Source organism: Rhinoderma darwinii, chromosome 3, assembly GCF_050947455.1.
Source record: "Rhinoderma darwinii isolate aRhiDar2 chromosome 3, aRhiDar2.hap1, whole genome shotgun sequence".
Lineage (NCBI taxonomy): Eukaryota > Metazoa > Chordata > Amphibia > Anura > Rhinodermatidae > Rhinoderma > Rhinoderma darwinii.
The window spans coordinates 263383097-263407359 of NC_134689.1; the positions used below are offsets into that span (position 1 = coordinate 263383097).

A 24263-nucleotide genomic window follows, 5' to 3' on the forward strand; every position below is an offset into this window, starting at 1 on the left:
ACATTTTGGTCTGTCCATGATTTTTAGCTCAGTTGTCCAGAAATGATTGAAGTGAAGGTTGGAAACCCTGGTTGCTGCAACCGCGACATGACAATCGCAAGAAATACTTGAATTTGGGATTTCTTGCAATTCTCATAAGGTCTAGTCTTATACGGCATAAACCCAGCCCCCTTTACTATAATGTCTGGGCACAACAGTTATAAAAATACACTGCTACAGTCCGTAACTACACAGCAATCCTCTACGCAGCAGCTGGTTACTAGTCAGGGGAGGCGCTGCGTCAGAAACAATCTGAAGGGGCTGCTGTGCTTTACCTAGCGCTGTCACCCCATTCTTTTTAGATATTGATGAGGGTCATTCCCTCACAAGCAGACAAAAAAAAAATCTAGCAGCTCTCCTGACATGTCTGTTTTAGGGCCGGTTCACATCAGCGTTGGCTTTCATTCATCTGTTCTGTTCAAACTTTCCGTCAGAGGAACAGATGAACGGAAAGCCAAATGGAAATGCTCAATTCCGATTGCATTACCATTGATTTAAATGGTATTTTTTTTCTTTCAGTTGGAGTCAGTTTACGTTTTTTTTTTTTACAAAAACAATAGCGTGATCGACTACACTATTGTTTCCATTAAAAAAAATGTAAACCTTGCGGAATGGAGGCAAACTGATACCAACTGAAAGAAAAAAATACAATTGAATAGAATGGTAATGCAAACTGAAGCGATAGTTTTCGTTTGGCTTTCTGTTCATCTGTTCCTCTGAGGAAAAGGTCGAAGGGAACAGATGAACGAAGGCCAGTGCTGATGTGAAAATGCTTTTAGTGAATACTTCCTTCCAAAATAACAATTCTGGAGCATCTTTTGTTAGAACTCTGCGTTGTGACGTTCTTCTGTAATTCTTCCTGAATATGTATATAAAAAAAACTAACGGCCATTACCATTAGAAATGCCGGATGCACACTAAGGGTATGTTCACACGGCTTATTTTCGGCCGTTTTTCAGGCCGAAAAATCAGAAGCAGAACGCCTCCAAACATCTGCCCATTGATTTCAATGGGAAAACGGCGTTCTGTTCCGACGGGGTGTTTTTTTACGCGCCCGTTTTGAAAAAAGACGCCACGTAAAAAGAAGTGCATGTCACTTCTTGAGCCGTTTTTCATTGACTCGATAGAAAGACAGCTCCAAAAATGGCCGTAAAAAACGTGGCGAAAAACGCGAGTTTTGCTTTAAAAATCAGGAGCTGTTTTCCCTTGAAAACAGCTCCGTATTTTCAGACGTTTTTTATTAAGCGTGTTAACATACCCTAAGGGTATGTTCACACGGCAGCGTCCGTAACGGCTGAAATTATGAGGCTGTTTTCAGAAAAAAACAGCACCGTAATTTCAGCCGTAATGGCATGTTGAGGCGCTTTTTGCTGCGTCCATTACGGACGTTAAATGGAGCTGATTTTCCATGGAGTCCATGGAAAACGGCTCCATTTACGTCTGAAGAAGTGATAGGCACTTCTTTGGCGCGGGCGTCTATTTACGCACCGTCTTTAGACAGCGACGCGTAAATTTACGCCTCGTGGGAACAGACCAACATCAAACCCATTGCTTTCAATGGGCAGATGTTTGTCAACGCTTTCAAGCCGTATTTTCGGACATAATTCCAGGCGTGAAACGCCCGAATTACGTCCGTAAATAAGCCGTGTGAACATACCCTAAGTGTGCCAAAGCATTATGTGAGCGAATAAAAAAATGCAGCTTCAAGTCCTTAGTAGGACAAAAAGGAAATGTAAAATTAAGTTTAATAAAGTTTAATAAATAAAAAAGATCCCCAAAATATGTACTTTATTCTTTCAAAATAATAAACCAATGTTGTACAAAAGTACGAAGATATAAAAAACAAAACGAAAAAAAACCCCAATACATATTTGGTGATAAAAAACTTTATCTCAGTCCTGAAGTCCCCAAATAGGCTGGTCTTTAAAGGGTTAAGTAGCCAGACATGAACATAAATTACAATGCTGTTTCCTCACGTCTGAAATATTTGAATCTACATGAAGAAAGTCATGTTGCACCTGTTCAAAACAAAGCTGCTGAATAAAGTTTGTTAAAAAAAAAAAAAAAAAAAAGCTGTAGGAAGGCAATGGCATCCAGACGATGGTAGCAGGAAGTGAGGAGCTGCTTGCATGACACGTTAGGTGTATAAGAGAAGGTGGGTTATTGCTGTACTGAGGGGTGTGTCGTGGTCAGGAATGTTCTCTGCAGCAGAACTTCTCACCTAGCTTTATCCTCTGCCCCTGAAGTTGCCAAATAAAATATTCTCATTTCAAGGTGAAAATATTTTTTTTTAACATTGTGCCTCTCCAGTTGTTGCACAACTACAGCTCCCAGAATGCCCTGACAGTTGCAGATTGGGAGTTGTAGGCTGCAGACTGGGAGTTGCAGTTTTGCAACAGGAATAGGAGCATTGCTTTAGAGCAGAGCTGCACAACCTGGGGACCACATGCTGCCCGTAATGCCATTCTGTGTGGCCCTCTGGTGACTGTTCACATGTATTTTCCATGTCCGAAAGAAAAGGGGGCACTATGGAATGAATGAATGGTGCACTGTGTGGCTGGAAGTAATGACGGGGGGTGGCACTTGGTGGGTTACTATGTGGCTGGCACTTCTATGGGTGGAACAGAGAGGTGCATGTGTTATATATATATATATATATATATATATATATATATATGTGTTGTCTAGGGGATCCCCATTCTCCCGATAGGTGGGAGTCTCAGACGTGGAACCCCTGATCGGCAGTTTTAGTCAGTGCCATAGACATTGAACGCACGTGCGCTCAGCGCCGATTCTAGCTTTTCTGCTGCCTGAAGCAAAAACTTAAATGGTGCCCCCTGGCTGTTGTACATCACTACCAGCCTCCAACTCTTGCGGATCCACTGTTACATTGTACTGGCATGCGTGGTGCAGCCGGGCAGAGTACTCCTCGCTGCCCGGTACGTGCCCAAGTAGTAGAAGGCAATGGCGCATTTGAGAAAGTTGGAGGAGGCTGCTAGTGATGTATAACAGCCATAGGGATGTCAATCAAGCATGGAAAGGTGGGTTTGCAGGCAGGACTATGCGACTCTTCAGGATACCGGCCATGTCTCATGACCCTTTAATGAGTAATTAGCATATAGTGTGCGCCATTTTAAAAGTTGATTTTATAGATTTTGCTGCATCTGAAAAAAAACCATACAGGGGAATATTTGGAAATATTGCCAGGTCACGTATTACCGCATGGTGGCGGTTCAAGGGGTTAAAACTATGTGACCGGTTCCCATTAAATATACAACGAATTGAAAACAATTCCATCTGCCCTGCAATTTTGTTGTTATAAATATATCCTACATAATTAGGCCCCATGCACACAAACGTAAAAACGCCCTTAATCACGGGCCGTAATTACTGCCCGTAATTACGGGCCCATAGACTTCTATTGGCCACGGGCACCTCCCTGTATGCTTACCGGAAGGTGCCCAGGTCGTTGAAAAATAAAGAACATGTCCTATTTTAAACCGTAATTACGGCACGGGCAGGCCCATAGAAGTCTATGGGGCTCCCGTAATTACGGGTTACTACGTGTGTGCACCCGTAATTACGGGAGCGTTGCAAGGCGACGTCAGTAAATAGTCACTGTCCAGGGTGCTGAAAGAGTTAACTGATCGGCAGTAACTGATTCAGCACCCTGGACAGTGACTACCGATCACAATATAGATCAACCTGTAAAAAAAATAGTTCATACTTACCCAGAACTCCCTGCTTCTTCCTCCAGTCCGGCCTCCCGGGATGACATTTCAGCCCATGTGACCGCTGCAGCCAATCACAGGCTGCAGCGGTCACATGGACTGCCGCGTCATCCAGGGATGTCGGGCTGGATGTCAAGAGAGGGACGCGTCACCAAGACAACGTCCGGGTAAGTATGAATTTCTCTTACTTTTACCACGGAAAGGGCTGTCACTTCTCTCTATCCTGCACTGATAGAGAGAAGGGGCTGCCGATTAGTGCAGTGCAATTTTACAGCGAAAACGTGCCCGTAAATACGGGTGGAATACTGGTGACACCGGACCCGTATTTACGGGCACGGGTCCGTAAATACTGGTGCAATACGGGTCGAATACGTGTGACCAAGGACCCGTATTTACGCCAGTATTTACGGGAGGAAAAATATATGTTAGTGTGCATGAGGCCTTAAACAGAGTCCTGTTGCTTGTGAGAAGACTTTCTTTATATGCCGAGCCACCAGCTATAAATTGAGACTGCAGAGCGGCTCCATCTATGCACACAAATACATTTTTTGCTATGCATAGACTTGGAGTAGAGAGAGAGGTGACATGACCACCATAGATGAGAGCCGCAGCTCCACCATTGTTGCTGTGATAATCCCGGGGTGTATTTTATATCACAGAATTACTATATATTAGCTGTTCCTTTTGTCCTCTCACAATTCCCTGCTTTGCAGCACACTCTCTTGGAGAGGACTCTTATCTCTTTAGATCCTGAGTCTTCTGGTTCATGAATACAATGATAGATTTACAGTGAATACTGACACTCAAGCTGCATTGTTAGAGAGAGGGGAGTCAAGATTTAAATCACATTCGAGGAAGGAAAGGTATAAAGAAAAGACTGATGATGTGCTTTCTTTTCTGTCCACTTCTGTTTTTGGCAAAAACTGCATCAAAACTGTGTGTGATCTTGGCCTTAGAAAGATAAAATTGTCTTGCAAGATGCACCACATTTATCATTACGCGTGCACCACAGTGATAAATTTGGCGCATCATCTGCCTGCCTGGTTGACCAGGTTTATAACCGTAAAGGTATGTGCACACGTAGTGTTTTCAGCTGTTTTTTTGGGCCATAAAAAAAACGGCCGCGACAAAGAAGTGCATTTCATTTCTTCATCCGTTTTTGGAGCCGTTTTTCATAGACTATAGAAAAACAGCTCTAAAAACGGCCATTAACCCCTTCCACCTGCTTGCATTCTGGTCCCTAATGACCAAGCCATTTTTTACGTTTTCCATCGTCACATTCGAAGAGCTCTAACTTTTTTATTTTTGCGTCGACATAGCTGTATACGGTCTTGTTTTTTGCGGGACAAGTTGTATTTTTTAATAGCACCATTTTGGGGTATATATCATTTATTAACTTTTTTTTGGGGGTAGAAGAAAACCTGAAATTTCGCCCCTCTTTTTTGCGTCCTAAATCTACGCCGTAGCGATAACTTTTTTTATTGTTCTGCCGATGCAGTTGTATGAGGGCTTGTTTTTTGCGCAACGACTTGTAGTTTTTATTGGTACCATTTTGGAGTAGATGCGACTTTTTGATCACTTTTTTTTTAATGTCAGGATTCACAGAAAACAGCAATTTTTCCATTGTTTTTTATTTTATTTTTTACAGAGTTTACTGTGCGGGTTAAATAATGTAATAGCTTTATAGTCGTGGTCGTTACGTACGCGGCGATACTAAATATGTGGAACTTTTTTCCTTTGTTTTGTTTTTTTGAATAGTAAAGCATTTTGTAAGGGGAAAAAGTGGGTTTTTCATTTTTTTTTTTTTCACTTTTTTTTTAATTAACTTTATTCAACTTTTATTTTTTACTAGTCCCACTAGGGGACTTTAATATGCGATCTTCCGATCGCTTTTATAATACACTACAATACTTTTGTATTGTAGTGTATTACTGCCTGTCCGTTTAAAACGGACAGGCATCTGCTAGGTCATGCCTCTGACATGACCTAGCAGGCATTCACTACGGGCAGACCTGGGGCCTTTATTAGGCTCCCGGCTGCCATTGGAGACACAGACACTCGGCGATCGTATCGCCGGGTGTCGGTGGGATAAGAGGAAGCTCCCTCTCTCTCCAAAACAACTCAGATGCGGCGCACACTATTTAACACTGCATCTGAGGGGTTAAACAGGTGAGATCGATACGAATATCGATATCACCCGGTCGAGCAGGGACGCCCCCAGCCCTCAGCTACCTTTGGCAGCTGAGAGCAGGGAGATTTCACGGCTCTCTGCTCTGTTTATTTATCCTGATGCAGCGCCGTGAAACGGCTATTGCATCAGAATAAAGCCCAGTAATGACCGCTATGAAAAGGTTTATCGGCGGTCATTAAGGGGTTAAAAACGCAGCGAAAAACGCAACTTTGAATAAGAAAACACCTGAAAATCAGTAGCTGTTTTCCCTTGAAAACAGCTCCGTTCAGATGTTTTTTTATTTTGTGGTTCATGTTCTGGTGATGGTGTTTTTTTAAGGACATTCACCACAAATACATCAATTCTAACAAATCTATAGCACCTAAAAAATGATTGGCAGTTTAAACAGCACAGCCCAGGGGGCAGCTGCACAGGGTCCCAGTGGGTAAGGGGGCGCACTGTCACCTTAAGGCCGGGTTCCCAAGTAGCGTAAATGCTGCAGAATTTCCGCAACAGAATTCTGTGCAGAAATTCCGCAGCATTTAAAGTAGCAGCAAAGTGGATTCGATTTAACGTTAATAAATTGCCCTGCGGTGCAGAATTTTATTCCGCAGCATGTCCATTTATGCTAAGTTTTTGTTTATTTTCTGCTGCAGGTTTTCCCCATTGAATTCAATCGGGGGTGCAAAACCCGCAACAGAAAGCCATGTGTTGCGACTTTTGTGTCTGATTTTCCTGCAGTCTGGCCTCCTGGGATGACGTTGCATCCCATGTGATCGCTGCAGCCAATCACAGGCTGCAGCGTCACATGGCCCGCAACGTCACCCTAGGAGGTCGGACTACACGCAGAGAAGAGGGAGGGGATAAGTATGTACGTTTTTTGTTGGCTTTTTCGGGAAATCAATGTATTGTAGTAGGGGCTCAATAGAAAGTCTATGAGCCCGTACTCCGATACATCGGCTTTCCGGAAAAAGCTGAATGGAAACTAAGCGGCTGAGCGATCACCTGAGCGATTCTCCCACTTTGTTTTAGCAATTGGTGAGGGTCTCGGTGCTCGGACCTCCACCAATCAAAACTTCTGACATGTCACCATGACTATGAAGTTTGTCGAACGTTTGGTTACCCTTTCATTTTTATTTTATCAAAATCCAGAAAAAAAGGTATTTTGCTGCAGTTGTTGTTTTATTTTTACAGCAAATACAGATTATCATAATGATGCTATAAATTTATTATGCAGGTTGTTTCGGTCATGGCGACCCCAAATATGTGTATATTATTTTATGTTTTGGGAATTATTTAATAAAGTTTCATTATTGTAAAAGAAATTTGCATTTCTCAAATACACCCTCCATGACAGCACACAAAAGGTTAAATAGCCCCTCCCCACCTCATTGTTTCTCAGTGCTCCCCTAGCAGCGAAGACTTAGAGGCTCGGTCACCACATTATAAGTGCCCTATCTCCTACATAAGGAGATCGGCGCTATAATGTAGGTGACAGCAGTGCTTTTTATTTAAAAAAACGTTCTATTTTTACCACTTTATTAGCGATTTTTTTATTTAGACCAAGTGGGCGTTGTACAGAGGAGTGTATGACGCTGACCAATCAGCGTCATGCACTCCTCCATTCATTTAGGCAGCGCATAGGGATCCTTTTAGCTCGCTATGTGCTGTCTTATACTAACACATTAACAATACTGAAGTGTTTAGACAGTGAATAGACATTCCACGGGATGTCTATTCACAATCTCTGCACTTCATTACTCTGTCTGTGGTAGTTACAATAGAGGACGCGTAATCTCACGAGATTACGCTGGAGATGACCGGTTACAACGAGATCACGCTTCCTCTGCTGTAACTACCATAGAAACAGTAACGAAGTGCATGCCTAGGCCCAGAAGAAGATTCGTTTTTCCTATTCATGAAAACGTAAAAGCTGTTCTAGAAGAGGAATGGACACACCCGAAGTAGGGGCTATCGCTTCCTAAATAAATAAAAGATTGATTCCCTCTTGATGAAGAGGATATTAACGGTTGGTCAGAGGTGCACAACATGGATATACAGGTGGCTAAAGTGGGTAAAAAAACTACTTTACTCTTTGAAGACTCTTCTCAACTCAAGGATCCCTTGCATAGGAAGGCTGACAGCTTGTTGGAAAAGACCAGGGAAGCCTCAGCAGTCCTTCAACAACTTAATGTTGGCGCCACGTGTGTGGCAAGAACAATGTATATGTGACACCCATGGCCACGGAAGTTGGGATTACTCAAACCTCAACGGCCGCAGCCATGGATCAGTGAGCGCTGGCCTGCATCTCCTCCTCAGGAGACGTCAGCACTCACTTCCGCTTCACTCTGCTGTGTCCCGTAGGGTGCGCGCTCACGCTCGTGCCTGGCCTTAAAGGGCCAGCGTGCGCACCTGAATTGTATATCAAATTAGCCCATGTTCACCCTGGACTATAAGAAGTGCCCTGCCCCTTCCTTCATTGCCTGAGCATTGATGTGTTTACCCGTGTTAGTCTTTGCAAATGGTCCCTTAGTGTTTTCCAGTTCCCAGTGTTCCCGTACCTGTATCCCATGCTACCTTGTACCTGTGCCATTGAGAGTTGGAGTCGTGTTGTGCCGTATACTTCGCCTTCCGTGTTACACCACGCGTGGTGTCTGCCTGCTGCCAAGGTCCCATCTGAGCCTACCATCACTAGTGTCTGAAATTACCACAGGTACCCTTATTTGAACTATAGACTGTAACTTGGTATCCTGTTGCCGGCTGCTATCCCGCTACGGCGGTACGGCCCTGTGGGTCCACGCACCCATCGTGACAGTATAGGTGGCTCAACCAACTAGAGGACCACTTAAAAGAAGGTGCCTCCAGAGAGGATATGATAGCCTTACTACCTCTCCTACAGTAAGCTACTGGATTCAGCAGAATCAGTCAGAATTGGCAGCCAGAACTGGCATTCTATCTAATATCACCAAAGGCTCTCTGTGGCTGAAGATGTGGACCGGAGATCCAGCCTCAAAACAGAATGTGCCTTGCCTTTCCAAGGAGAATATGTCTTTGGTCCTGTGCTGGACACTATATTAGAGAAAGCTGCTTACAAGAAAAAGACCTTTTCAGAGACTAAGATAACAAAGAAAAAACTAATTTTTGTCCCTTTCGGAACCACAGTCAGTACTATAGATGAAAGGGAAAGACAGGTTGCTGGAGTTCTGCAAAGGGGGTAGAGGAAGAAATATTATTTTCAACCAAAATGGACAACAGGACAGGCAATGACGCTAGAAGAGTGGGGTGGGGGCTGGCTATCAAGATTCCTTCCCCAGTGGAAACATAACCTCAAACGAATGGATCCTGAAGACTATTTCAGAGGGTTACAAGATGGAGTTTTCTGCTTATCCCCCCAAGCACATTGCAACAAGCCCTGATAATGGTAATCCATCTCCAGTTCCTGCAAAAGAAATAGGGGGAGGTCACTACTCCCATCTATTTCTTGTAAAAAACAAACAAACTGTGGAGTCTATAGAATTATAATAAATCTGAAACCACTAAATCAATTTGTAGTATATCATCGGTTCAAGATGAAATCAATCAGATGATCAGTCCCACTAATAGGTCATAACAACTCCATGGCAACCATCGATCTACAGAACGCCTATTACCATATCCTAGTGCATCCACAATATCAAAAATTCCTCAGATTTAAAATCCTGCAAAATCAAAAGACACTACATTTCCAGTTCAATACCCTTCTATTCGGAATATCTTCTGCCCCCGTATATTCACGAAGATAATGGTGGAGATAATAGCGTTCCTCAGAAAACAAGGTATGAACATAATCCCTTATCTAGACAACCTGTTTGTAATTGCTCCAACACCATCACTTCTTTCTATACAACTTCAGCAAATTTCTCAGACCCTCCTGAATTTAGGATGGATTATAAACCTTGAGAAATCGAACTGACTCCTTCTCACTGGAAAATATTAATAGGATTTCTTCTGGACTCACATCAGCAGATGTCATTTCTCCCTCCAGAGAAAAAATAAATCTATGCTGATCACAAAGATATCTGCATTTCAAAGAAGATCAGGGGTATCTATAAGACAAGCAATGTCTATACTGGGGTCCATGACTTCATGCATCCAGGCAATTCCATAGGGACAGGCACACTCAAGGACTCGGCAAGCGTCAGTCCTTTGAAAATGGGACAAATCACCCTTATCTTTAGACAAGAGAATCAATTTGTCCATCAAAGTGAAACATTTTCTAAATTGGTGGAGACCCCAAAAAAAAATTAAATCCAGGAGTAGCCTGGCATCCCTTTCCTGTGACTGCCATCACCACAAATGCCAGCAGAATGGACTGGGAAGCAGTTGTCTCCCATTTATCGTTTCAGGGAGTCTGGCCTCAAAGCCTGAGACATCACTTATCCAACTTTCTGGAACTAAGCGCAGTCCCGGAAGTGTTGAGAGCATCAGAACATCTCACAGGCGGCTCACATATAAAAAATTATTCAGACAACATGACTACTGTTGCCTACTTGAGTCATCAAGGAAGAAAAACCTCCAGTTGCTGTCAGCTCAGATCTTCAACTGGGCAGAACGACATGTCCGATCCATCTCTGCTCTTCACCTAAAAGAGTCTCTAAACATACAGGCAGACGTTGAGTCAAAAGTATTTGAGCCCACGAGAATGGTGCCTAAACAAGAAAATATTCTATCAGATCACACAGTTGCGGGCCTGCCCAGTAGTAGATCTATTTGCGAATCAACAAAACTCCAAAACGCATATTTTTTTTATCCAAACCCAAGAGATTCCAGTTTGGAAGTAGACACCCTGACTCGCAATTGGCATTTCTCCCTAGCCTATGCCTTTCCCCCATAGATCTTCTCCCAAGAGTCCTTCAGAAGTTTCTAAGAGAGAAACTCACAGTAATCCTAGTAGCTCCTCTATGGCCCGAAAGGGCTTGGTATGGGCTGCTCCAATGCCTAAAATTAGCAGAACCCTTGATACTGCCATCATTCCCGGGTCTTCTGTACAAGGGACCTGTATATCACAAAGACCCTCAAAAATTCCAGCTAGCAGCCTGGCTTCTGAGAGAGCAGTCTTAAGAGCTAGAGATCTATCTGAGGCAGTGGTTAGAACTCTTCTGACAGGCAGGAAAGATGTCACTAATGCTATATAAGGTATAGAAAAAATTATTGTCCTGGTGTAAGGATGATATCCCTGACTTATGCCATCCAAATGTAGCTCAGATCTTAGATTTTTTTTGCACAAGACTAGGTCTTTCTCAATGCAGTTATCTTTCCTCTAGTAGGAAAGACCTGCAAACTGTAATCACTCCCTAGTAGGGATGCACGATGCATCGAAACTTCAATACTGTGCATCCCCAAACGGTTCGATACCGTTATTTCATGTATTTCGATACTGAGCTGTGCGGCCGCAGGAGGTAATGCGGCCAGCACTGCACTAATGAGCGGCGACACTGAAGACCGAACATGGCGGGCGCACTACAAAACACCCCCATGTTTTGTCCGCAGGGCCTGAACCGCCGCTCATTAGCGCAGCGCCGGCCGCATCACCTCAGGCTGACCGCGCACGCACTTACTGTCAGGAGCGGGGCAATGGCTGTATTACCCGCAGACCCGCTCTATAACGGCGGCGATCAGAGAAACCTCTCATCTCCACCGCTATTCTCCTGAATGCTGCGATCAAAGCTGAACGCAGCATTCAAAAGGAAGTGAGAAGTGGGGATGCCCCTGGATCACATCACAGGAATCCCTGCGACGTGATTGAGGGGCATACCATATATGGGCATATATGGGCAGACAGCCCAGGGCCCATTGAAGGACCCCAGGGCTGTCTTACCATATTTCCTGTTGTTAGGGCATACCTAGGTATGTCCTAACAACTGCCTGTGTACTATCCGTACACAGGCTAATGTACTGGGATATAGATTTATTGCCCAGATTCTGCAGTTTTTAGAAGTTTCCCACATGTGGCTCTAGTGTGGTAATGAACTGATGCACTGGCCTCAGAAGCAAAGGAGCACCTTGTGGGTTTGGGGCCTCCTTTTTATTAGAATATATTTTAGGCACCATGTCAGGTTTGAAGAGGTCTTGTGGTGCCAAAACCATGGAAATACCCCCAAGAAGACACCATTTGGCAAACTAGACTCCTCATGGAATTTATCAAGGGGTATAGTGAGCATTTTGACCCCCAGGTTTTTTTGCTGAATTTAGGACATAAAAATGAAAATCGAAATTTTTTCCAAAATAAATTTTCAATTTTTGCAAGGCATAAAGGAGAAAAATCACCCCAATATTTGAAAAGCAATTTCTCCCGATCACGGCAATACCCTATATGTGGTAATAACCTACTGTTTGAACACACGGCAGGGCTCAGAAGGGAAGGAGCACATTTGACTTTTGGAGCTGGAAACGTTTTCGGGTGCCATGTCGCATTTGCAAAGCCCCTGAGGGACCAAAACAGTGGAAACCCCCAAAAGTGAGCCCATTTGGGAAACTAAAGCTCTCATGGAATTTTATCGAGTGGTATAGTGAGCATTTAGACCCCACAAGTTTTTTGCTGAATTTAGTGGAATTAAGCTGTGAAAATTAATATCAAAAATTTTTCCACTAAAATTTTGACATTTTTCATTTCTACAATGGTTAAAGGAGAAAGAGCACCCCAATATTTGAAAAGCAATCTCTCCCGAGTACGGCAATACCCAACATGTGGTCATAAACTGCTGTTTAGAAACACGACAGGGCATGGAAATTCAAGAGCGCTATTTGGCATGCAGATTTTTGCTGGAAGGATTTTTGGCCGCCATGTCGCATTTGCAAAACCCCTGCGGGACTAAATCAGTGGAAACCCCTCAAAAGTGACCCCATTTGGAAAACTACACCCCTGAAGGAATTTATTGAGGGGTATAATGAGGATTTTGACCCCACATGCTTTTTGCTGAATTTAGTGGAATTATGCAGTGAAATTGAAATAAAAAAAATTTCTGATAAAACGTTACAATTTTCAATTTTTACAAGGAATAAAGGAGAAAAAGCATAACAACATTTGAAAAACAATTTCTCCCGATTACGGCAATACCACACGTGGTCATAAACTGCTGTTTGGACACACGTCAGGGCTCAGAAAGGCAGGAGCGCTATTTGGCATGCAGGTAGCGTGGATGAACCCCATTATACAAACTACACCCCTCAAGGCATTTATCATTTGCCTGGACAAATGACAGGGCTCAGAAGTGAAGAGCACCATGCGCATTTGAGGCCTATTTTGGTGATTTTCACAGCATTGGACAACATTTGCAGGGCTCTGAGGTAAAATAGTAAAATAAACCCCCAAGTAGTGACCCCTATTTTGGAAACTACACCCCTTAAGGCATTGTAAGGGGTGTAGTGAGCATTTTGACCCCAGAGGTGTTTTTTCATTAGAAATTAATGCGCAACGAATGGTGCAAAGTGAAAATTGCAATTTTCCACTGATATGCCATTTTAGTGTACAATATGTTGTGCCACTGAAGACAAATACCTAATAAACTCTTATGCTGGTTCTCTCGGGTATGGTGATGCCATATACATGGACGTTAACTGCTGTTGAGGCATACTGTAGGGTTCAGAAGGGAGGGAGCGCCGTTTGACTTTTGGAACGCAGATTTTGCTTGGTGCTGGTTCTGTTTGGGGCTTTACTGGTATTTCAGTTTATAATGTGGGGGCGTATGTAGGCTGTGCGGAGTACATCAGGGTATAATAATGCAGTAAATAAATGATAAGCCACGGATATGTGGCCAGTATTGCACTGATAAATAGTGCCCGATCTTATCCACTTTGGGAATGATCTGTACATTTTGTGTCTGTAGTTTTCATTGGTACCATTTTGGAGTACACACAATTGTTTTGACCAAAAACCATCAATCCTAACAATGTTTTTTTATTCTTTTTTATTTTACAGCGTTCTCCATGGGCTATAAATTAAAATTTTACTTAATCCTGTGTGTCGATACGATTACGGTGATACCATATATATATCTTTTATTTTTTTCATGGTTTGCAGTGTTTGCGCAATAAAATCACTTTTTTTTAAAAAAAAATTATCAATTTTTTGTGCGACCATATTCTGAGATACCAAATATGATTACTTCTTTTTAATATTTAAATTTTTTTTCCTATAATAAAATGCTTTTTCTTTTGTCCCACTAGGGGACTTGAAGGCCTGCTCCTCTATTTACCCTAAGGGCTTGTCCACACGTAACGGAATTGTTGTGTTTTTTCCGTCCAGATTTGCGGACGGAAAATACGCAGCAGAATACAGTAGCAGCAAAGTTGGTGAGATTTAACAAATTTCATTCACACTCTGCGTAAAATTAATTATGACTATGTGACTTTCTGTTTTTTTTAAATATAATCTATCTCTCACTGGTAAAATTAACCTAGCCTAAAAATTCTAGACTGTTCATGTCTTTGACAGTGGGCAAACGTACAAAATCAGCAAGGGATCAAATACTTCTTTCCTTCACTGTATATACAGCCGAAGCGGTAATATACAGCTGACACCCACTGGCGATGGTGCGGGCTCAGCTTCTGGTTGTCGTTAAGGGGTTAAAGGATTAACGGTGGAGGTCAGAGATTCCTCTGATCTCCGCCATTAGAGTGGGGCTTTGTCTGTGTATTACAGCCGTTGCTCCTCTCCTGAACGCATGGGCACACTAGCTGTGCCCGCGTGTTCAGCAGGACGAGTATATTCATCCTGATGCGGCAATGTCCTGCGCTCCTGACGAACATACTTGTCTTGCGTCAGCAACCACTTAAAACATTCCTAGAAGTTTCCATGGGGCCATGTATGTCAAGAGTTTCCACCTGCCATATATTTGACGGATTTCTGTCTGGATAAAGTTTTATTTCTGAATAGGTTCTGAATAGCTTTTAGCCTTTTATGTTTTTCAGTACAACAATGGTTTTGAGTCTAAACTTGTGTCATGTTTTTGAACATTGGCCCACATTTGGTGCATTTTTCTCCAAATTTGCGCTATGTAGGTTGGTTTGTAAAGGTAGAGGGACAGTAGGTGTGTTTTTACTGTTTTGCAAGAATTTAAACATATTTCTTAAATGCGACTTTTTAAAAAGTCAACAAAAAATTCATATCTCTTTTACACAGTCCCAGGCGCAGCAAAAAATGGCATAATTGTGATGTGTGACGGATTTATCAATGAAGGCAAATGCTGTTATACGTCAATAAGTTAGCCTAAGGCTCTATTCACACGACAGGGTCCGAGTGTCGGCCTATAAAAACTGCCACAGGCCGCCCTCTGTAGCGAGTGCCACAGGCCGCCCTCTGTAGCGAGTGCCACAGGCCGCCCTCTGTAGCGAGTGCCACAGGCCGCCCTCTGTAGCGAGTGCCACAGGCCGCCCTCTGTAGCGAGTGCCACAGGCCGCCCTCTGTAGCGAGTGCCACAGGCCGCCCTCTGTAGCGAGTGCCACAGGCCGCCCTCTGTAGCGAGTGCCACAGGCCGCCCTCTGTAGCGAGTGCCACAGGCCGCCCTCTGTAGCGAGTGCCACAGGCCGCCCTCTGTAGCGAGTGCCACAGGCCGCCCTCTGTAGCGAGTGCCACAGGCCGCCCTCTGTAGCGAGTGCCACAGGCCGCCCTCTGTAGCGAGTGCCACAGGCCGCCCTCTGTAGCGAGTTCCACAGGCCGCCCTCTGTAGCGAGTTCCACAGGCCGCCCTCTGTAGCGAGTGCCACAGGCCGCCCTCTGTAGCGAGTGCCACAGGCCGCCCTCTGTAGCGAGTGCCACAGGCCGCCCTCTGTAGCGAGTGCCACAGGCCGCCCTCTGTAGCGAGTGCCACAGGCCGCCCTCTGTAGCGAGTGCCACAGGCCGCCCTCTGTAGCGAGTGCCACAGGCCGCCCTCTGTAGCGAGTGCCACAGGCCGCCCTCTGTAGCGAGTGCCACAGGCCGCCCTCTGTAGCGAGTGCCACAGGCCGCCCTCTGTAGCGAGTGCCACAGGCCGCCCTCTGTAGCGAGTGCCACAGGCCGCCCTCTGTAGCGAGTGCCACAGGCCGCCCTCTGTAGCGAGTGCCACAGGCCGCCCTCTGTAGCGAGTGCCACAGGCCGCCCTCTGTAGCGAGTGCCACAGGCCGCCCTCTGTAGCGAGTGCCACAGGCCGCCCTCTGTAGCGAGTGCCACAGGCCGCCCTCTGTAGCGAGTGCCACAGGCCGCCCTCTGTAGCGAGTGCCACACACCCCCCACCCTCTGTCGGTAGTGCCACACACCCCCCACCCTCTGTCGGTAGTGCCACACACCCCCCACCCTCTGTCGGTAGTGCCACACACCCCCCACCCTCTGTCGGTAGTGCCACACACCCCCCACCCTCTGTCGGTAGTGCCACACACCCCCCACCCTCTGTCGGTAGTGCCACACACCCCCCACCCTCTGTCGGTAGTGCCACACACCCCCCATCCTCTGTCGGTAGTGCCACACACCCCCCACCCTCTGTCGGTAGTGCCACACACCCCCCACCCTCTGTCGGTAGTGCCACGCACCCCCACCCTCTGTCGGTAGTGCCACGCAGCCCCCCTCTGTCGGTAGTGCCACACAGCCTGCTCTGCTTCTGAGGGGGTGCCATCTTTAAATACCCTTTTCCGACGTAAATATGCATATTAGCGAAGCGAAAGGGTTATATAATTTTTTTTTAAACTGGCCACCAAGTAGGATAAATAATGCACACGACCGTATTTTTGTCCACCCGTAAATACTGGCGTAAATACGGGTCCTTGGTCACACGTGTTCGACCCGTATTGCACCCGTATTTACGGGCACGTTTTTTGCAGCAAAATTGCACTGCGCTAATCGGCAGCCCTTCTCTCTATCAGTGCAGAATAGAGAGAAGGGGCAGCCCTTTCCGTAATAAAAGTAAACAACATTCATATTTACCCGGCCGTTGTCTTGGTGACGCGTCCCTCTCTTGACATCCAGTCCGACCTCCCTGGATGATGCGGCAGTCCATGGGACTGCTGCAGCCAGTGATTGGCTGCAGCAGTCACATGGGCTGTAACGTTATCCCAGGAGGCCGGACTGGAGGAAGAAGCAGGGAGTTCTGGGTAAGTATGAACGTCTTTTTTTTTTTTTTTTTTTTTTTTTTTACAGCTTTATCTATATTGTGATCGGTAGTCACTGTCCAGGGTGCTGAAACAGTTACTGCCAATCATTTAACTCTTTCAGCACCCTGGACAGTAACTATTTACTGACGTCGCCTAGCAACGCTCTCGTAATTATGGGGTCACCCGTAATTACGGGAGCCCTATAGACTTCTATGGGCTGCCCGTGCCGTAATTACGGCCTGAAATAGGACATGTTCTATCTTTTTCAAGGGCACGGGCACCTTCCCGTAAGCATACGGGGAGATACCCGTGGCCAATAGAAGTCTATGGGCCCGTAATTACGGGCCGTCATTACGGGAGTTTTTACGGTCGTGTGCATGGGGCCTTAATTGTATTCTATGGGACGTTCCGAATTAAACCATGCCAGATATATAGAATGTATATAGTACCAATGTTTAACTTATCTTATTCTAGATGTAAGTCCTGGACCCCGCTGTTCTTCGGAACCTGACACAACACTATAGTTCCCAATGGTGCTGGTATGTCTCTCAAATAGAAATGCATAGGGTGCTTCATTCGGAATATGGAAAGTTAAAAGCAGGTCTGAATGACGCCTAAGGCTGGATCCAGGCAAAGGCCAATTTCACGCTTTCTCCGCAGGTTTTTATTAGTTGTTTTGTCACGTTTTTGTTAGGGGGGAGTTCACAGTGAGTTTTTTTTACATGTTTTTTGAAACGGAAACCGCGTTGGTAAACGCGCCAAAAAACTGCTAAAAATGCCTCCCAAAGGGAGGCGGAGGCGGTTTTTTCCCGTTTCGCAGGAAAAAGAAGGGACATGCCCTATCTTCGGGCGTTTACGCCTCTGACCTCCCATTGACATCAATGGGAGGCAGAGAAAACTTATTTCGCTGTGTTTTTTCCCTGCGGTGATCAATGGCCCACGGGCGAAAACGCTGCGAAAATCGGCATGCAGGCAGAGCAAAATGTGCCTCAAAATTCCGTTTAAAATTTTCCGCCTGCAAAAAACTGTGTAAACCCAGTCTTACAGAAAAATTGCATGTAAAAAAAAAAAAAGCACGTGAAAACTACAGTGCACCTATCAGACATTTCTGGCATATCCTGTGGATGTAACATACAAGTTGCGAATACACTTTTAAGTTAAGGCTTTGTTCACATCTGCATTGGGACTCCGTTCATGGATTCCGTCTGAGCTTTCCATCAGAGGAACCCATGCACGGAATCCAAACTGAAACAAACAGAAACCATAGGTTTCTGTTTGCATCACCATTGACCATTGATTTTAATTGTGACGTATCCGGTGCAAATGGTTTCCGTTTGTCACCGTTGTGCAAGGGTTCCGTCGGTTTGATCAATACTGTAGTCAACTGCGCTATTCATTCCGTCAAAACGGTGAAAAAAGGAAACCATTTGCACCGGATCTGTCTCCATTGAAATCAATGGTGATGCAAACGAAACCTAATGTTTTTCACTGGATTCTACTCAGGGGTTCCCATGACGGAAAGGTCCGACAGAACCCATGAACAGAGTCCCGACGCAGATGTGAACGAAGCCTAAGGTGTAATATCTAATAAGCTATGTTGCACTGTGGATTATATTAATGGTCATAAACTATTATGAACTGATAGCATGAAAGTGAACAATCTGAATTTACAACCTTATATCGGTGGTTTTATTTTTCTTTGAAGTTTTTGAAAGGTATTTTATCTAAAACAGGGGACTACTTTTTAGTAAGATTATGATGTTGCAACAACTTAATGCTTACCAGCATTTTGGCAAAAGCGAACAGATTCTCTATAAATATTAATACAAAGCTCCTACTAAGCAAAAAGTAACGTCCCTCTCTCTTAGAACCGGGGTCAAAAGCTAAAGCCAAATCTGACAAACAGAAGGCTCAGGTCAAACTTTAACCCGACTCTTTGATGTGGAGCATAAACAAGTGAAAACGATAAAGCAAGGACACATTCTCTGGGAGACCATCAGGAGAGCACTATGGCAGCCACAAAGCTGAGCCAGGCTGGAGAGAATCTGTCTGTTGTAGTCCATGGAGTTGGAGATCTTCGTTTGGTAAGATGACGGCATTCATTACTTGTACATAGCCCAAAAAGATGTATTTACTTCATTCTGTCATGTGCCATTAACATTTATTTTCATCTTCAGGATTTACAAAGGATACTGTATAATGAATATATTCATGTACTATTGTTTGTTAAAGAGGATCTGTCATAGGGGACTTCTCTGTATGCTGCAGAGACACTGAAGCAAGTGACGAATACTGTATGAGCATCTGCACAGAATCCACAAAAAGATCTACAAAATAGATCTACAATAGCTTGCACATCGTATACGTCTTTGTATTGGTGTAGTTGGCAGTCGGGATCATACTCTAAGGGCTTATTCAGACGAACGGGATATACGTCCATGCAACGCGCGTGATTTTCACGCGCGTCGCAACGACCTATATTAGTCTATGGGACCGTGCAGACAGGTGCGTGATTTTTACGCTGCATGAGTCCACTGCGAAAAACTCACGACATGTCTGTTCTTTGAGCGTATTTCGCGCATCACGCACCCATTGAAGTCACTTCCGTGGGATGCACGTGATTCGCACAACAGCAGTGAAAATGATGAATAAAAACAGGAAAGCACCACGTGATTTTCTGTTTACAAACATCCAAACAGAGTGTCATAATGATGGCGGCTGCGCGAAAAGCACGCAGCCACGCATCATACGGGGCTGACACACAGAGCTGTCAAGTGCCGTTTGCGCGTGCAAAACACACACGCTCGTGTGAATCCGGCCTTATAGACAGATGTGTTAGTTATTAGTGGTTAGACCCTCAGTGATCATTGACTTATCTTTGTAATAATTGACTTCAAATGTTGACTCTGGAAGTAAATTTTAACAGGATTTTTTTTTTTAGAACATAAAATTATTTGCATATTTGATGTTTTAACCCCTTAACGCCGAAGGACGGATATATCCGTCCTCTGCAGCTGCTAGTTCGCGCAGGAGGACGGATATATCCGTCCTGTGATGGCGCTGGTACTGCCACTGTACCCACGCGATCAGCGGCAGGAGCATAGCTGTTATACACAGCCTGGCTCCTGCTGCAACTGCCGGAATCGAAGCGCGCTCCAATTCCGGCAGTTTAACCCATTAAATGCCGCTGTTAATAGTGACAGCGACATCTAATGTGTTTGACAGAGGGAGGGAAATCCCTCTGTCACCGCATCGGCGCCCCCGCAAAGAAATCGCGGGTCGCCGTCTGGTTTCCATGACAGCCGGGGGCCTAACAAAGACCCCCAGGTCTGCCTTCAGCATCTGCCTGTTAGGCCATGCCGGAGGCATGACCTAATAGATTGCCTGTCAGTTTTACACTGACATGCAATAATGCTTTGGTATGCTAAGTATACCAAAGCATTATATATGCGATCGGCACATCGCATAGTGAAGTCCCCTGGTGGGACAAAAAAAAATAAATGTAAATCAGTTAAATAAAGTTTGTGAAAAAAAAATTACAGTCAAAATCAAATAAAACTGCCCAAAAACTGGTTTTATTTAGTAAAAGTGTCAAAACAAATAACACATATATGGTATCCCCGCGATCATAACAACTTGACCAATAAAATGAACACATTAATTAAACCGCCGGATGAACGGCGTCCAAAAAAACGCAAAAAACAACGGCAGCATTCTCTCTTTTCTCCCATTCCCCCCATAAAAAATAAAATAAAAGTTAATCTATAAGTCCTATGTACCCTAAAATAGTACTAATGAAAACTACACATTGTCCCGCAAAAATCAAGCCCACGTACGGCAACGTCGACGGAAAAATAAAAAAAATTACTGCTCTTGGAACGCGGCGATGCAAAAACAAGTAATTTTTTTCTAAAAGGGTTTTTATTGTGCAAACGTAGGAAAACATATAAAACCTACACATATTTGATATCCCCGTAATAGTGCCGACCCATAGAATAAAGTGAACATGTTATTTACTCTGCATAGTAAACGGCGTAAATTTATAACGTGAAAATCAATGCTGGAATAGCGGCTTATTTTCAATTCTCTCCTAAAATAAAGTTAATAAAAGTTAATCAATATATTATAAGCATCTAAAAATGGTACAATTACAAAATACAACTCGTCCCGCAAAAAAACAAGCCCTTATACGGCTATGTCGACGGAATAAAAAAAAAGTTACGACTCTTGGAATGCAACCGTGAAAAAACAAAAAATAATCCTTGGTCATTAACGTGCAAAATGGCCCGGTCATAAAGGGAAAGTCTTAGGGCTTGTCCACACACAATGGAATTGCTGCAGAAAATTTCTGCAGCAATTTTGTTGAAAATGGCAGACATTCCGCTGTGGCAAACACACACCATTTCCTGCATTTTTTACGGCAGAAAATGGTGCGTAAATTCCTGTGTTTTTCACAATGCTGGGAGATGGTGACATTTCCTCTGAAAAACGCAGCAATTCTGCACACTTTCCGTAGCAGGAATTGACATGCTACGGTCCGAAAGTTACGCACCGCAGGTCAATTTCTGCACAGAATTTTTAGGTAGCGTGTGGATGAGATTTGTTAAATCTCATCCACTGTGCTGTTACTGTATTCTGCTGCGTTTTTTCCATCTGAAATTCCGGACGGAAAATATGCGTCAATTCTGCAGCGTGTGGATGAGCCCTTACAGTTATTTCAGTGATCGCCGCATCCCCTTCATAGTTTACGCAGGCACAGCACTATACATGTAGTTGTGACTATGCTTTGCACTGCAGTTTATAGAAGCTAATCAGCAGGGGGGGGGGGCTCCCACGCCAATTAGATATTTATGGCCTATCCTAAGGATTGGACATCAATATTTGATCCCGGAAAACCCCTTTGTTTTTCTTATTACTTTGTTTATTGGAAGCCTATAACAAAGGTTTTCAATTTTTTTGGTATACAGACTGTTTTTAATATTAATATGGAGTCAAAAAAATTTGCACCTGCAGCATATTTATAAGGCATCAGGTTGATATTTTTTTTTGCATGTTTTACTTACGTACATTGTAGATAAAAGGAGATAAATATTGCAATGTGATTTCAGTAATCCATGAGCATGCTCCCACATATAGTACTAGCACAAAATGATCATACACGAAATAAGTATGTGGACTCCTCTACTAATTATTAAATCCATAATTTATAAGAGTTGCTTATCCTCTGTTGCATTACTCTGAGTGCCAAACTGCCTTTGGAAGGGACATCCACACAAGAACTGTGCGTCAGGAGGTGATAAAATGTGTTTCCATGGTAAAGCCCCTGCACACAAGCCAAAGATCACCATGCGTAATGCTAAGTGTTGGCTGAAGTGGAGTAGAACATGTCACCTCTGGACTCTGTTGCAGTGAAAATGTGTCTCTGGAGTGATGAATCACGTTTCACTATCTGGCAGTCTGATGGATGAATCTGGGTTTGGTAGATGGCAGGAAAAGTCTACCTACCGGAACGCATAGCGCCTACTGTAAATTTTAATGGAGAAGAGATAATGTTCTGGGGCTTGGTTTAAGCCAGCCCCCTTATTTCTAGTGAAGGGTAATGTTAACGCTACAGCGTACAAAGACTTTATAGCCAATTATATGCTTCCAACTTTGTGGGAATAGTTTGGGGAAGGCCCTTTCCTGTTCCAGCATGACTGTGCCCCAGTGCACAAAGCAAGGTCCAGAAGTGCATGGTTGGGTTTGTTTGGTGTAGAAAAACTTGACTGATAGGGTTGAGGTCAGAGCTCTATGCGGGCCAATTACCTTTGTGATGCACTAGAACAGAGAATGTTCTTCTGGATGAATGGGTGCAAATTCCTGCAGACACACTTCAAAATCTTATAAAAAGCCTACCCAGAGGTATGAAGGCTGTTATAGGTGCAAAAGGGGGGCCTAACTTTATATTAACACCCATGGTTTTGGAATTAACCCGTTAGTGACCGCCAACACGCCTTTTCACGGCGGCCAATAATGGGCTTTATTCTGATGTCTTTTTACGGCGCTGCATCAGAATAAATAAACAGCTGTTAAATCTCCCTGCTCTCCGCTGCCAGAGGTAGCTGAGGGCTGGGGGCGTCCCTGCTCGAACGTGTGAGATCGATATAAGTATCGATCTCACCCGTTTAACCCCTCAGAAGTGGCGCTTAATAGCGTGCGCCGCATCTGAGTGGTTTTGGAGAGAGGGAGGGAGCTTCCTCTTATCCCATCGATACCGGGCGATAAGATCGCCGAGTGTCTGTGTCTCCGATGGCAGCCGGGGGCCCAATAAAGGCCCCCAGGTCTGCCTGTAGTAAATGCCTGCTAGGTCATGCCGGAAGCATGTCCTAGCAGGTGCCTGTCCATTTTAAACGGACAGGCAGTAATACACTGCAATACAAATGTATTGCAGTGTATTATAATAGCGATCGGAGTATCGCATATTAAAGTCCCCTAGTGGGACTAGTAAAAAAGTAAAAAAAAGTTTAATAAAGTTAATGAAAAAAACACTTTTTCCCCTTACAAATTGTTTTACTTTTAAAAAAACAAAATAAAGTAAAAAAAGTTACGCATATTTGGTATCACCGTACGTAACGACCCCGACTATAAAGCTATTACATTATTTAACCCGCACGGTGAACGCCGTAAAAAATTAAATAAAAAACGATGGAAAAATTGCTGTTTTCTTTGAATCCTGACTTAAAAAAAATATGATAAAAAGTGATCAAAAAGTCGCATCTGCTCCAAAATGGTACCAATAAAATATTCTTCCCGCAAAAAAAAAGCCCTCACCCAACTGCATTGGCAGAACAATAAAAAAGTTATGGCTCTTGAAATATGGAGACCCAAAAACAAATAATTTTGAAAAAAAAAAAAGTTTTTACTGTGTAAAAGTAGTAAAACATACAAAATCCATACAAATGTGGTATCGTAATCGTAACAACCCGCGGAATAAAGTTATTGTGTTATTTATACCACACGGTAAACAAAAAATAATAACTTTACATTTTTTGGCATGTGCCTCTTTATTCAATTTAAATTGTCTATCATTTTGAAGTTCACAGCTTGCTGCCCATAAATTGAAACATATAATTTTTACATCCAGGGACTAAAAATGTATATTGAAAATGTGCTACCCACGCAGGTGCAGGGCACAATTCAAAAGAGAACTCTAAGGCCATCCTCAGACATGGTGAAACTTTGCCA

At 43.9% G+C, this 24263-nt stretch overlaps 1 protein-coding gene across 1 annotated transcript in view; it reads left to right on the forward strand.

Annotated features, from left to right (window-relative positions):
* The first annotated feature begins 2104 nt into the window (after positions 1-2104).
* The window catches only part of SORD (sorbitol dehydrogenase), a 64949-nt gene continuing 42790 nt past the window's right edge, over positions 2105-24263 (forward strand). Inside the window, exons 1-2 of the mRNA XM_075857868.1 lie at positions 2105-2194; positions 18908-19123. Of these exons, the coding sequence (XP_075713983.1) occupies positions 19049-19123 (75 nt within the window). The 5' untranslated portion in view covers positions 2105-2194; positions 18908-19048. The remainder of the gene's footprint in view (positions 2195-18907; positions 19124-24263) is intronic.